Source organism: Dicentrarchus labrax, unplaced genomic scaffold (genome assembly GCF_905237075.1).
Source record: "Dicentrarchus labrax unplaced genomic scaffold, dlabrax2021, whole genome shotgun sequence".
Classification (NCBI taxonomy): Eukaryota; Metazoa; Chordata; class Actinopteri; family Moronidae; genus Dicentrarchus; species Dicentrarchus labrax.
In genome coordinates this window covers 7978661-7993848 of record NW_026136714.1, presented here as the reverse complement: position 1 = coordinate 7993848, position 15188 = coordinate 7978661, and the positions used below count along the sequence as shown (strand labels likewise).

At 38.2% G+C, this 15188-nt stretch overlaps 2 protein-coding genes across 2 annotated transcripts; both read left to right on the top strand.

The window, feature by feature from the left end:
- The first annotated feature begins 1627 nt into the window (after positions 1 to 1627).
- On the top strand, positions 1628 to 3835 carry nkx2.7 (NK2 transcription factor related 7). The gene is made up of 2 exons (XM_051422671.1): positions 1628 to 2041; positions 2982 to 3835. Exons 1-2 carry the CDS (start codon positions 1780 to 1782, stop codon positions 3512 to 3514), a joined length of 795 nt encoding a protein of 264 aa, XP_051278631.1. The 5' UTR covers positions 1628 to 1779; the 3' UTR covers positions 3515 to 3835.
- Positions 3836 to 8436: 4601 nt separating this feature from the next.
- On the top strand, positions 8437 to 9719 carry nkx3-1 (NK3 homeobox 1). Its single transcript, XM_051422673.1, has 2 exons — positions 8437 to 8696; positions 9038 to 9719. Exons 1-2 carry the CDS (start codon positions 8504 to 8506, stop codon positions 9436 to 9438), a joined length of 594 nt encoding a protein of 197 aa, XP_051278633.1. The 5' UTR covers positions 8437 to 8503; the 3' UTR covers positions 9439 to 9719.
- The last annotated feature ends 5469 nt before the right edge of the window (positions 9720 to 15188 follow it).

Sequence of the window (15188 nt, the reverse complement as noted above, 5' to 3'; positions counted from 1 at the left end):
TTTCTTGTCCCTGACACTTGGCCATTGTTCTGATGGACAATTTACTTTACATTTTATTTACTTAACATTTACGTTTCTTCACAGAAGTGAACCAAATGCTGAAATATTGGCCTACTGTGTGTATTTTTTACATTTTCTAGCACGTCTTAAAATCAAGAAGGCCTCGCAACTCACCCATGAAGCTTTGGTGACCCCTAGTGGCAAACAGATCAACTACCCCCTATGGTTTACTTACACAGGTGTTTTTCGCCTGTTGTCGGGACAGTGTGAGTGTTTTCTGGCTGTTTTGTTAATTACATTGGAGTGGGGCAATTTCCATCAATTTGATTCTTTTCTGATTTCTCTGACCTAAACAAACTGTCAACAGAGCTCCACCCAAATGTACTCGAAGAACAGATCTACCTGCCCTTGTAACCAGCCTAACCTTTCTTTTTCTTTTACCTTGTATTGTGGAAGATGGAAACTCAACAGGTGACAAGAAATTAAATAACCAGCTGCGTAGTTCAGAGGTTGTAAGTTTGAGTCTTGTCTTTTTGCTGGAGTTTTACTATGGTAATGAGGTAAAAATAAGTCACTGAGCAACAAATACATTACTTTGAGTTACAGTAACATTCGGTAATCTATTCATTAATCTTTTGTTAAAAAGTTAACTAATTATAAACTCATATTTCTAAATAATGAGACAGGAATCATGAAACATACTTAAATCCTCATGAGATCTTAAATAAACTTGGGTTTGTAATCTTATAGTAAACATTTACCATTTACCATGACATATGTTATTACTCCAGTTTTTCTAAAGGACCAGTCAACAATTTTAATCACTTCTAAGCGCCATAAGTGGCCTCCATATATCTCCCTGTGTCCTGCAGTGGGACAGGCCTTGTCTGTCCTTGTTCCTGTCGGTGTGGACGCGCGTCTCGGCCTCAGTCAAGCATCGCAGGCTGGCGCCGCCGCCACTCCACTTCCACAACATCAGGTATAATGTTACTGTTTGTTGTGGCCTGAGAACACTAATAACGTCGCAGGAAAACAATGTTGATGGTAAAGCTGTTCAACATCACCTAAGATCACTCAACCCCCGAGGACCTGCATGCTGATTAAGTGGCTTACTTGGCTGAACAGAAGCGTGGTTTTGGGTATACACTGAATAAATTACCACCCTTTTAAACAGGTTAATTCATCTGAAAGAGTTTCATTTGTTTCTAATAATGCTAAAGCGTTTGTTTCAACACATTTTCAGTCACAAATTTTCTTTTTTTTCCTGACTGGCAGTATGTTTTGAAATGCATGAAATAGTGGAAAATGAATCAAGTCTAAAGCACTTGTTAACAAATAAACATTTATCAGTATGCAACACCTCTCTTTCACATGATTAAATTATAAAAATGATACAAATCATTTCTAAATGTAGATATTTTTTCAAAGGTTTATAACTCAAATAGTTTTGTAGGAAGCCCTATACAATGACCAACTCATGCAGTCTTACTTCTTAATGATCCCTCCTTATTAAACCTGACACAGAGAGCAGGGTGAATATGTGAGGGGTTCCTGTGTAAGGTGAGAAGAAAAGGAGTTGTGCGCGCAGGCTGGGTGTTGGCCAGTGTCTCTGGTGAGGGGTGACAGATATATCTATACCTTGCTCTTTAGCTGGACTCTTGAATGATTAAAATCTTCCCAGGGCCTCACTCGTCAGCCAGTTAAGAGAAACGTCCGGCAGCATCACCAGCAGCTCGAGCACAGCGCGTAAAAGAAAGATCCAAATCACTTTACAGGCAAATGGAAAAGGCGGGGATGGATCCCAGTTTAACGAGCACGACGCCTTTTTCAGTGAAGGATATTTTAAAGCTGGAGCACCACCATGACTTTGAACACGAGTTCTTGATGACTGATCAAGTTGTCCCGATGCATTATCGGCACGTACACGGTGCGTCCCGGAGCAGGGACATTTATGAGTGCCAGCCGGAGCCGTACGTCTCTGGGATGCAGGAGAAGCTCGATACTCACAACTCAGCAGCCGAAGACGAGATAAATGAACAAGGTGAGATCACACTTACATGATATTCAGCCAGTTCCATGTATTTACACTCTGCAGATAGTTGGTTACGTTTAGGCCGACAGACGGAATGGGGCCTAGAGCGCGTTAAACACCACCACCTGCCACATCTCCCCCTTTTCTTAAAATCTGTCAATTTGAAAAACAGAACAATAATTATTAACAAGAATTTATTTTCAATAAAGACAAATACACGGGGTAGGCGATGTATTTGCAATATTTTACCACCCATCATCCAAACGTGATCAATAAGAAGAGGCAGACAATCAGATCAAGACAAATTATTATTATTTGGTCACTGGGATCAATTATTAAAATCATTATACGTTAACACAGTTTAATGAGAAGGGGAGCACATGCTCTTTCTTCTGCAATTGTCTTTATTAACATTTGAACTCAGGGGAAGTGTAGCAAACTGTAAACGGTTTAAATTTAGTCTTAAACAATGTCGTCTTCAAAACTTTAAAATAATCAAATAAACTTTTATTAACTAACTCCAACTCAGATTATTCTATTCAGTGCTTTTTGTTCTTTTTCATATTTGCTTTATTTAATTTTGTTTTTCAAAATAGTGGCAGAACTATAAGTTAGTTGAAGTTATGTTGTTATTCTTTTTAATGTTAAATTCAATGTTTAATGTGTAAATATATTGCAGAAATAATGCAATGCTATATAAAAGTAGGCTATATAAGAACCGAAAATAAAATCACAGATTTAACTTTGTTGGAGAAAATGCTGGTAAATAGAAACAAATGACATCTACCTCCATCAACAGGTTTTCAATTTTAAGTATTTTAAGTTTCCCTATTTCATGTGTGTATTTTAAATGTGTAAAATAAATTTTTTTTAAGCCAAATATTTTACAGATTTAAAATTTAGAAGCCGAAGTTTATAAAGTTTGAGCTTTCTTTTCTGATGTTTTCAGAAATAAGCGGTCTTCACAGTTCACCTGACTGTGGCAAGGACTCAAAAAGCAGACCCAGGCAGCGCAGGAAGCCCCGGGTCCTCTTCTCCCAGTCCCAAGTGTCCGAGCTGGAGAGGCGCTTCAGGCAGCAGCGCTACCTGTCCGCCCCGGAGAGAGAGCAACTGGCCCACATCCTCAAACTCACCTCCACACAGGTCAAAATCTGGTTTCAGAACAGGAGGTACAAATGCAAGCGCCAAAGGCAGGACAAGTCTCTGGAGCTGGCGGGGTATCCACCTGCACCGAGGAGGGTGGCGGTGCCGGTGCTGGTGCGGGACGGGAAGCTCTGCAGCTCAAGTTCACACTCAGCACCGTATAATGTGACTCTTGGACATTATAATCCCGTGTTTGGATATGGAAACGGCAGTGTGTATGGCTGCAGTTATCACAGTGTGTCGCCTTCAGCCAGTATGTCTAATTACCACGTTAACAGCGAGGGGCCCTTCAACCACGGACATTTCCAGGCTTCATTACAGGGTGTCAAAGGCTGGTGATAGAAAATGGCCTGTATGGTAGAAAGCTATCAAATATTTCAGTATGTCACATTTTTTTATGGAACATTTTGTGTCTGTTGCCAGTTCTCTCATGTTGGCAAATTAAAAATCAGCTTCTTTGTTAACACGTTCTATTGTCCTTTATTATTGTTGTACGATTAAACATATATTTCACACTTTAAATAGCATCAGATTCAGATTTTTAAATGTAAAATGTAATATGGGTTAGAAAAAGCTTTTGATATTTAATTTGTCGAAATACATTTACATGCTTACACATTTTTGTCCCTGGGTTAATATTAAATCCTTTTCTTTTTGTGACAGTTATTATATTTTTATTTATGTGTTTTCATCCTAATACCAATGTTACAAATACTTTGAAAGCTTTTAAATGTCATTAATGTCCTCATAATGACTAAGACTAATAACTAAACTAAATAACTCTTTTTGACTTTTGACATTTCGATCCATTTCTCCCAGTTCAAATGTGTAATGTTCCTCTTAGCATCCAATTAAAGCCAACATACCTGATTAGAAACCCTTCGGTGATTGGTTATGAAGCTGTCGTCTCTGCAGTTTATCAAAGAGAGCCATCAAAAAGCTAATGGGTGAAGTGACATCTGACCTGAAAGGGCTGCTCTATCAAACTGAGCTCATTATTGTCCCATTCACAAATCCGCTGATAAGGCTGGAGAGCTTGTCCTGTCCCGGAGCTTTGCTTAGTAAACAAACCCGCAGACAGAGTGGCTCTTTAACTTTTTCAAACTTTCAATCAAACGGGAAACAGTTCCAGTCTGACCTGTCACCAGCCTATGAGCAACAGATACTGACTTCACTTGCACTGCAAAACAAATATTTCTCAGTTCCATTTCATTAGATGCTGTTGATTGGTTGTTTAACGTGTTGTCCAGCACCTGAAAGAGATATATAAAGCAGCTTATTCAAAAATGGTGTTAAATCCACAGTGGAGGGATTAAAGATATCACATCAAAAGCTTTAAAACAAGCTTTAAGAAGTCCCACAAACCTGATCTTTCAAAATTATTAAGATATTATTATTAAGTATATCTCTGTTGCGTGGCTCATGCGGTGCACAAACTCCAGCGTTCAAAGAATAAATGAATGAATTGTGCAAAAGAAAAAAATATATATATAAATAACTTTTAATGGACACTGAGCAAAAGGGCCTGAGGAGGAGAAACACCTCTGGGAGGAGAGAGGGAAGGAGCATCTCTGCACAGATAAGGATGAAGCTGCAGACAGAGAGGAGACCAGAGACACTTCAAGAGATCAGATAATCCCTTCGTGTGTGTGTGTGTGTGTGTGTGTGTGTGTGTCATAGAAAAAGAAGAGACTGCAGCAGTTTTGTTAATGGTGGGTGTGTTCTGCAAAATCCACGGTTTTAAATGCAGAAATAAGGAAGACCTAAAATTGATAATATTTTTGAAAACAAATGTGCAGAAATTAGTAAAAGAAATGAAAAGATTTATTCAATTTTTGTGGAAATAACTGCGCTTCTGTGCAATAGTTTTAGTTTTATTGTGTGAATTTTAAATACAATTTGAGGATTTGGTCTGTTATGCTGCTCTGTGTGTATGTGTATGTGCTAGAGATAGAGAAAGAGAGATTTCTTATATTTCTTGATTTTCTGAACCCTTTCTTTTTATTCTCATTTCCTAATGCAACACTGTCTATGGTACACTTCAATAAAGCATATTAAATTGAATTGAACATAATTTAGAGAGACAGACAGACAGAGACAGAGAAAGAGAGATGCAGAGATAGAGATAGAGACACAAAGATACATATGAATGAAAGATGAATCCCTAAATAAAGATGCTTGATTACACTGTTGTGATGAGGGTCAGTTTAAATAGAGGATGACGTGAGTCTGGCCATCAGTGAAAGACCCATTATGGTTTACTTAAAAAGGTTTGAACTCATGCTGTAGTTACATCAGCTCTGACTATGTAATAACCTTCAAAAGCCAGTATGACAATCTGGTGTTTATGATCGGTGCTGAGATGATTCACAAAGTCAGGATCCACCCTGTAACAATTGTGTGGCTAGGTAACTATTGACAGTGCATAATCAGACTCTCATCTGAGTAATCCTTTGGTAAAATAGCTCATTGTGTGGTTGTTCCTGTAGCTTGAAGTGGCTGCTGGCTTTGTTACCCTGTGGGGAGTGGATGTGTGGCTTTAAGGCTCCCTCTAGTGGAAGACATTTCATTTCTCACGTGACATAATACTCATTTATGCCAACATGATATCACACAAATAGGTTGTATTTTCTTGAATAATACACCAAATTACCAAACCAAAGTTAATGAGAGTATTGTAATACAACAACAAAATATACACCTACAGTTTTTCCTTCAAAGAAAGAGTGTGAATCAGTATAATTATCATTAAGAACCATTTAATGTTCACTAAATACAAACCAAAAATAAACTGCTCACAGGATGAATTTGGTTAAACCTTCCATATAAACAGGTCTTTTTCTTCAGATTAATTTTTGGTTTGAGAAAGGAAATGCACACTGGGCAGGAGTGAAAGGGGAGACTAGACATTTGAGATCTGTCTGTTAATCTCAAATTGACCTGTTCAATCTGATGAGATATTTGTTTTGTCATACAATACACGGAGTGAAGAACTTGTGCAATAACACAGGTGTAGGTTGCAGTATACAACACTGATGATACAAGTCTACAGTTACAACAAAGTCTCACTGCTCGTCATCTCAGACAAAGAAATAGCAGGAAAACGGCGGAAGATTGATGGCACAACAACTTTCGGTGTCTCAAAGAAAGCACTGTCACCACATTGCATGTACTGGGGAAGACAAATGCCTTCCCGGGCTAAAAGGTCAAAGGTTCTATTGTGTCACATCTGATGCAGAACTATGCAGCCAAGTATCTGTGCAATGAATGCTCAGGACACAATAGATAGAAAGGAAATGCTTTCAACTCAGAGCAATCATGTGGATTGTTTCAGAATAAGGGCAGATGGTGACAGCATGGTTGATAGAGCCTTTGTTTACAGTCTTATCATTGAACTGAGTGCACGTGTTTTCTTATTCGTCCAAGTGAGTATGGTTTAGATGACAACCAAACATGTGTGTGATGTATTTTTGAAATGATCAATACTTGAAATTAACCTCAGAATTTTCTGTAAAGTCTGAAATTTGCTAAAATTGAATTGTGCTTCTAATTGAAAGTCCTCTTTCTATATTTTAGTCCATATTCAGTACTGTATGATCCAAAAATAAACATAAGGGCTTTAAGAACTGTGTGTCTAGACAAAGGGATAAAAGCTTTCTGTGCTTACAGTTCAACATACTTTTGCAGACAGACGGTCGCAGACAAAGAATTCAAGGTGAAACGTATCATACTGATGATCTTAATACTGTGTTGACAAGACAGCAGCTAATGCTTAAGAGGAAACGCAGTACATTTAAAACAGATGGCTTTTATAAATGATCACAACACAGAGCAGAACAGGCTCAACTTTGCATCACTCGGTGTGGCTTTAAATATAGGTTCATACTGCACACACAGGATTTAACATTAATCAACATGTGATAGCAGAAGGTGTAATTGTTGCCCTTTGATTAAATTAAAGCAGCGATAATGCAAGCACCCATCAATGTGACATGGTGGTGTTGGTGACTTCTCAGTGTGTGGTTGGTGCCAAGGAAGCTGGAGGAGTCAGCAAGGCCAGGGGGCATAGAGAGGATCATGTTTATCATACCTACATTCACGCATTTCCAAATGAAGCATGAACTCCCAGAGGAGCACAGACAGTGCTAGTAAACGTCTCATCCTTTGGAGAAAGTCAGGCTGAACCACAGAGAACAACAAATAAACAGCCACCAAGCAATGACTGTGTCCGTTCAGGAGCCGGCCTAAATGTGTCGAAGTCATTAGTGCTCCAGTAGGTATGACCACCCACTCTGACCCCCTCCTCCCTTCTACTGCTGTCTCCCTATAGCTGCAGACAACAGGGTTACTACACCGAGCTGATGGGGGCCTGAAGCTCAAGACATAAATCCATTTAACTACTATGACATATAATTTGAGAGAGAATCCCTTATACACTCTGATATTGTTTCTGTCTGGACTTGTATTGTGTCTAGAGCAGGGGAAGTACTTTCTATATGAACTTACATTGTTTGCCTATCTACTACTAGTTTATTATCTCATTTTGTATGTCCATTTAGTCCAGATTTTGTGTGAATAATTCATACAGTGTACAAAATATGCAATTAAACTACAATATGCTACTCATATATTTAATTATATTATCATTATAATTCAATGCAGTTTCTATTTTTGTCCATCTCATTTATATAATATATATATATATATATATATATATATAGAGAGAGAGAGAGAGAGAGAGAGAGAGAGAGAGAGAGAGAGAGAGATACTTAATATTATAACTCTCTATAATGCATTACACAGAATGATTAAACTTCATTTTTGTCAGTATAAGGTAATGCAATTCAAACTACAGCCTCCAATGTGACCCTAAATTTGAGTCTACACATCTCTAAAATAACAAAAACTGAACATTACAACCTTCATGAAGGAGAGCTGTCGTATTAGACTGTACTAGATTCATGTTGTGTATAGTATGAAATCTTATGTAAATGTACATATATTGTAAAGGCATGTGCAGTCTATAGTATATAAATTGTACATTTTCATAAAATGTGAGTGTGTTTTTTTGTTTGTTTTATGTTTGATCTCATAAATCTTCATCAAGTTGATCTGAAGAGGCAAACAAATGAAAGTTACTGAAGGTAGAAGCAGATAGTTGACTGTACTTGGCCCGCCTCTTTCACTTGTCGATGCAGTCAGAGTAAACCCGCCCCTGCTCTTGTATAAATTCAGCCTGTGTGAGCATGTTAGGAGAAACACTGCTTCAACCACGTCTCCCGCTGTAGCCCGCTGGCACTGAGAGGCCTCAGATTTGTGGATTACTGGATGGAAATGTCTGACACAGTCAAACCTCTGACTTCCTTCCTCATAGAGGACATTCTCTCCATTAAGGACAGCTCAGGATTTAATGGCAAATGCTGTTCAGAGAAGATAGAGAGATGTTCACAGTGGAATGAAGAATCTGAAATGCTGTCAGAGCAACTCTGCCCTCAGGAGACAGCGTTTGGAGTGCACACAGGTGAGTTCCTGCAGGCTGTTAATAACAACAATGTGATGGAAAGATAACCAAATAAATTCTGTGCACTGATTTGAATATTGTTTTAGAAGATAGAATAAATGTTTTTGAGATAAATTGTAGGTTTGTATCATGAGAAGTTGTGATAAAAAAATGATAAAATAAAATAAATAAAAATAGTTTTAAGGGGAAAAATAATTTTTCTGAGAGTATTTTTATTCATAGTCATAGTTGTTTATCTTATGATGATCCATCATGACTACCACTTTACAGCCTTTACACCATTCTGACCATTACTGAGTAGTTTTCTCCCTTACTGAGCCAATCTCATCTGTATTTCACAGAGTCTCTGGACACATCCTGTCCCAGCATCTCAGAGTCCAGCAGTTATTCCTCCACAGGGAAACAGAAGCGCTCCAGAGCTGCGTTTACACACTTCCAAGTGCTTGAACTGGAGAAGAAATTTAACCACCAGAAATACCTCTCCGCCCCAGAGAGGGCTCACCTGGCCAGCACCTTAAGACTCACTGAGACCCAAGTGAAAATCTGGTTTCAGAACCGGAGGTACAAGACAAAACGAAAGCAGCAGACATCAGAGTTCTGTAAGGACGTGTACAAAGCAGAGGGACTGGGCCTGAGAGGAGATTTGGTCCGATCATCACTAATAAACTCCTTCTGCAAAGCTTACCAGTACAGACCCTACCTGTGGGACTACAGTGGCCCCTGGGGGCCAGCGTTATGGTGAAACTGAAATGATGTATGAAACTATGATTTATAATCATAAACCTATGTTTAGTATCCCTGATATTTAGGCTCTATGTTCACTATCAAAGTTAATTATTTGTTATTTGACGTTGATTTTGAACTCATCACCAGTGTATGATCAGAAATAATTTTGTTCATGAATACATCCTGTAATTGTTCTCATGCCTCAAGATAAAATACACTGATGTTGCACAATGAAACATTTTATCACTGAAGCACTGTTGATTAATTCATTAATAAATGAATGTTGATACATTTAAATACAGTCTGATACTGTTAAAAATACATAAATCACATTACATTTCATTCATTTTTAAATGTTAATACGAGTATATCAACTGTTTGTTTGTTTGTTTTATATAGAACAACCCTTGTATGTGACAATTAGTTGTTGTTAACTGTGAAGTATAGTTAACAGATAACACTGCAATACTGACCCTAGTTATATACTGGAGACATTTAAACTATCTATGTGGAGTTAAACTCTGGTGATACAGTAAAACTACATTCTGTAAGAAGATAAAACTAGACAGAGATGAGGGTGATATTGTAAATGTGGGCCAAAGAATGAGATCTGATTCCTTTAAAGAGCCCCTGACATGATGAAAACATGGAGATAAACTTCTCTTCAACTTTCTTGAGGTGACATCATGAGGAAAACTACTGCATGAAACATCTTGGGGAATTTAATTTAAAATAACTAAATTGTAAACAGAGTTCAAAGAGAAGTTATAGATCATAGTGTTTTAGACAAAACTTCACCCAAATGGGAAAACTGGATGACTGAAAAATAATAGGATACAACAGAGAAAAATAATCCAAAAATAAAAATAGAGTATAAATAAGGATACAGCATGCAGTAATGCACTGCAAGACCAAAAGAGAATATCCACTTCAACATCATAACCTCCAGATGGTCATAAAACTGGTTTAAGTGCATCTTTTTTAAAGTCAGTTTAATCTGAAAATGCCGTCACAAATGAGTGTGATTATTATTGTAACAAAACCTGTTTGTTAACATTATTACCACTGTGGGGCATAGAGAAAGTAAGAGGAGACGATCATGGGAATAAGAAATTGGAATGCCACTTCAAATTGTAGTGAAAGGCTCATTGGCCAGAGGTGTTTTTCCTTGAAAATTACACACATTTTATGAATTATATACAAGAACTTTTTGTGAACCAAAAGAATGATTTACATGTACAGATTTTTTCAAATTATATTTTGAATGGGAGATGGAAGAAAGTGAATCCAGAGGGTAAGCAAACTATGTGGTTATCAGAGTTGCCGTTTGTAATGCAGATGTTATAATTATATCTCTGTATTTCTGGGTTTACTGTATCCATTGGATCTCTACTTTTGGAGCAACCTGTATAATGTGGTCCATTGGCAGTTGCATTTAGCCTTTAGCGTAAAGGAAGTCTATCAAGTATCTGCAGCTGTGTGACAGTATGAGACAGTGTATGTCCATGGTATGACACAGGTATGTTATCTTTGAGTGTACTGACTGTCCATGCTTTAAATATAGATGTCGTCTCCTTTTGTTATCACATCGCCTCCTGTATAGTAAGTATGTTGCCCTGCAGGTGAGGTCGTGCCCTTCAGGTGCAATGGGGCTTCATTGTGACCTGGCTGCTGTTGTGTGTATCTGCTTACAGTAGTTACAGTCATCTAGAATTTGATTTTCACATGCTGCTGCTATGTGGTTAGAGACTCCTCCACATAACTCATCTGCTTCAAAACTGCTGTGTTTCTACTTTCCATGGAAGATTTTTCTGAGTTAAATACCATTGACATGCTGCATTCTGGCAGTATTGCCATTTTCAGGTAAAGGACAAGGGTGTGTATCAGATTAAAGTACTTGTATGTTATTTCACCACTATACTACTCATTGCCTCGTCTATGTTGTGCAACCTGTGCTTTTTCCAGGTCTCCATGGTGGAGGGGAGATCATGTGGCTGAGGTTATACGTCCTCCTCAATCCACACTCTTTACTTATGTTTTGCAATCTACATATATCTATATTTTGTCATCATAATTTCTATATACTGCAAATTTTCTGGTTCTATTCTGTACACACAATATCAATTGCTTGCTTGTGCATCCTAGGAGAGGGATCCCTCCTCTGTGGCTCTTCTTGAGGTTTCTTCTGCTTTTTCCCTGTTAAAAGTCTTTTGGGGGGGGGAGTTTTTTCTTGTACAAATCAAAGATCTAAGGACAGAGAGTGTCCTAACTGTACAGCTTGTAAAACCCATTGAGTAGGGGTGAATTGTGATTTGTGATACTGGACTGTATAAAAATCCACTTAACTAGATGTTGGAATGTGCATTGCCATGTACAAATCATTTGTACACCATGACTACACCATGTGCAGTGTTCACAGCTTCAGTGGATGAACCAAGCAGAGATGTATGTATCCAATTTTCTTATATCATTTTTACACTAAAAACTATATGGTTCCGATACCAATACCTTTGGAAATCCCTCGATACTGCCTCAAATGTGATATTGGGTATCTGCGGTGTCTGTGGATTGATCCGATACCATGTGATTTATTAGCCTTGAAGACAGACAGGAAAGGGGGTAGAGAGAGAGGGGATGACATGCAGCAAAGGGTCAGAGGTCAGACTGGAGCGTAATGTATCTGATCGGTACTCTATAAAGTTCAAGTATTGGAATCAGTATCGGGGAGGAAAAAAATAACATCAGAACATTTCAAACTGACTTGATTGTAAAATGTATGGAACAAAACCCAGATTGACTTAATGGAATCATGAATTTCAGCCTTTGTTTGGATCTTGTAGAAAATCCCAAAGAAAAAAATATATATTTTCAATATTTCATATATTTTACATACAAAGTATTGCAAGATGGGGGCCTTATTCTAACAAGACATTTCACTCCTTCACAGTATAACCAGCATATATGCAGTGAATCTCTTAATCCCTAACTAACACCCAACTGCCAAGTATGCCTCTTTGAGCAAACATGAGGGTGTAAAATATTTCCACAAGAGATTTGAACACTTCCTAAAATGAAAAAGGAAACCTCTCCTGCACTGTCATTCCTGAGTTGTCTGAAAAAAAATAATTCAAACATTCATTTGAAGTCATCTACTTTTTCACACTCCAGAGTAACTTTGACCTATTTATATAAAAGGTGAATACCAACAATGTGGCCTGACAAGCAACGTCATTCAGGTTGGCATGCTGGGCTGAATCAGTACGCTGCCTGACAGTGCTGATAAGATGGCATGCAGGATTTAGGGCTTTACATATTTAAGAAGGTTAAGTTTGTAGTAACATAACCAAAGTGTGAGCAGAGGACTGATGGAATTGATAAAGGCAGACTTGAGAGCTCTCACGCCAGTAACCTCTCTGAGTCATACCTAAAGACAAGTGTGTCAAAAGACTATCATATCATCTTATTTTTCTTAATCCTTTCTGGGAAATACATTGAATTTCTTCGAATGTTGATCATTTGTCTAACTATTAAAATCTCAATTGTTGAATCTAGAGATTGATATGAGCAAAAATCGTACCGTACCATTCAAACAAGCATCATTTCAGTTATAAATACTTTTAAATATCAACTTATACAACACAGAGCAAGTTGAACACAATGTGGTATATCATAGAATGTAAAAAGAATGTAAAAAAATATATATATATCAAACGCGAATCTTAAATCTTAATGATTTCCTCAAACTAAAGTGATTTCTTATCAACAGCACCATTCATTGTAGGCCCTTGGAGTAAACAGGTAATTAGACAAGAAGAGGGTAGATAGCATCTGTTTTGACGGCACCCTCTCTCAGAGTCTCAGGCTGCATATGACTACGCTCATCAGATAAAGGAGCTCATTGAAGGGTGAAGCTGAAGGTTAAAAGAACTATTATTTTCCACACTTGCCATTGTAATACCTGCACCTCTGCAGGCTTGAAAAGACACGGTGCATTAATTCACAAATGCAGAAGACTTAAAAACAACATCCTCTTGTCTGTTTCTTTCTCTTTCATTCCTCAGGTTCAGGGGAGGCGGGGTGACTCTAAATCTGTCTCTGCACCACCTGGATTAACTGGATTTGGCAAGTAAATGATGAAAAGCAGCGAGGAGGAGTTTATAACATTACTGCCTTATCTCCTCCTCTATGTACTTGGATCATAGATTTTGCCAGTGCATGGCTACATAGCTACAGATTTTCTGGGATATGGAAATAAAGCAGGTTTAAATGCCAAGAAACACAACGTTGAGTCTCAAGAGTTTATCTTCTTTGTCTATATATTTAGGGATCTGATTGTAAGATGCAGTGTGGTCGTGGAGCCGTCGACGTGCTCTTCAAGGTGGCCAATGATGCTTGGAAAAACAAGCAGATCTTCATAACAGATGAGGCGAAAACCAAACCCCGACCACAAAGACAGCCTTTGTCAGTGCTCCAATATGCCGTGACTGTCTGACAAACTTGTTGGAGTTGATAAGGAGGTTTAAAACAGCCCTGATCTTTTCACATGGGAACACTCATAAACTTCCTCGGACGGTGTAACTGGATCCCTCATGTTACGGTACCAGTAGAGCAGCTGCCTTTCTTCTCCCATCAGCAGATACACTGCTGCATCCAACTCACCCGATGGTTAACATTGATTGTGTGTGTGTGTGTGTGTGTGTGTGTGGGGAGAGAGAGAGAGAGAGAGAGAGAGAGAGAGAGAGAGAGAGAGAGAGAGAGAGAGAGAGAGAAGGAAACGGGGAAGACAGTCAGACAAAGAAAGAAGAGTAATTTTCCAGCATTCTTATCCATGGGATAAAGATATAAAGTAGATATGAAGTGGGACAGTTTACTGCAGATTCAGGTGATTATGACAAGGACAGAGGACATGGGCTGAGGGGCATTCATTGTGTGCTTCAGATAAACAACCTACTCATGGACAAGGGCGAAAACTAAACACATCAGGGACAGCGATGTTACAGAACAAGTGTACGTGTCCCGAGGCACGTTGGTTTGGAATAAAGCTCTGCACTGTCTGCATCTCAATAAAAAATCTTGTTTTTCTGTCATTACATACTCTATTGTGTGCAGGACACACAATTGAGATGCAGTATTTATCTTTATATAAACAGTGGAATAAATAAAACTCAAGGACAAAACTTTATAATTACTACATTACAATATGAGGGCACGCAAAACAAATAAAGGATGTATGCATCCCATACTTATAATGCAGTGTTGTTGTGACAGTCACATTGGTGTTATGTGTCCACTCCCAGTAATTGCATGATTGGGCATATTGTCCTCAAATTTACCAATTTGCAGTGGATCTATGTATATCAAACAGGTGAGCTCACACACTGACCTTTACCTGAGGAGGAGCATTTGCGGTCTAAATGTATTCATGTCCATGTAGAATAAAAAAAAGCAGCCTTTTCAAACACTGAGAGCTGATTGAGCTATTTGCTGACTTTTGAAGGGCAGTCTGGAGTGTTGTTGTAAAGTAAGTTGTTTTTGTTATTTTGTTCACAGTATAAATGCACAGTATATAGGGGAAACTTGAGGGGAATCCAGGTGAGACATATTAATTCAATGATCACAGAGATGAATACAGAGACTCAGAATGTCATTGATTTGTTTATTGATAGTCTATCCCATACTCCTTTTAAAATGATCTACAGAGACCCAACAGTACCTAAGTGTTGGGTGGTGGATCCTAACACAGTGACAGCTCTGCCTTCAGGATTG

Excerpts from the sequence above, each read along its gene's own strand:
- nkx2.7 (XM_051422671.1), top strand. The coding sequence starts at position 1,780 with ATGGAAAAGGCGGGGATGGATCCCAGTTTAACGAGCACGACGCCTTTT. Across the intron at positions 2,042-2,981 it reads AGACGAGATAAATGAACAAG|AAATAAGCGGTCTTCACAGT; the intron begins GTGAGATCACAC and ends TGATGTTTTCAG.
- nkx3-1 (XM_051422673.1), top strand. The coding sequence starts at position 8,504 with ATGGAAATGTCTGACACAGTCAAACCTCTGACTTCCTTCCTCATAGAG. Across the intron at positions 8,697-9,037 it reads AGCGTTTGGAGTGCACACAG|AGTCTCTGGACACATCCTGT; the intron begins GTGAGTTCCTGC and ends TGTATTTCACAG.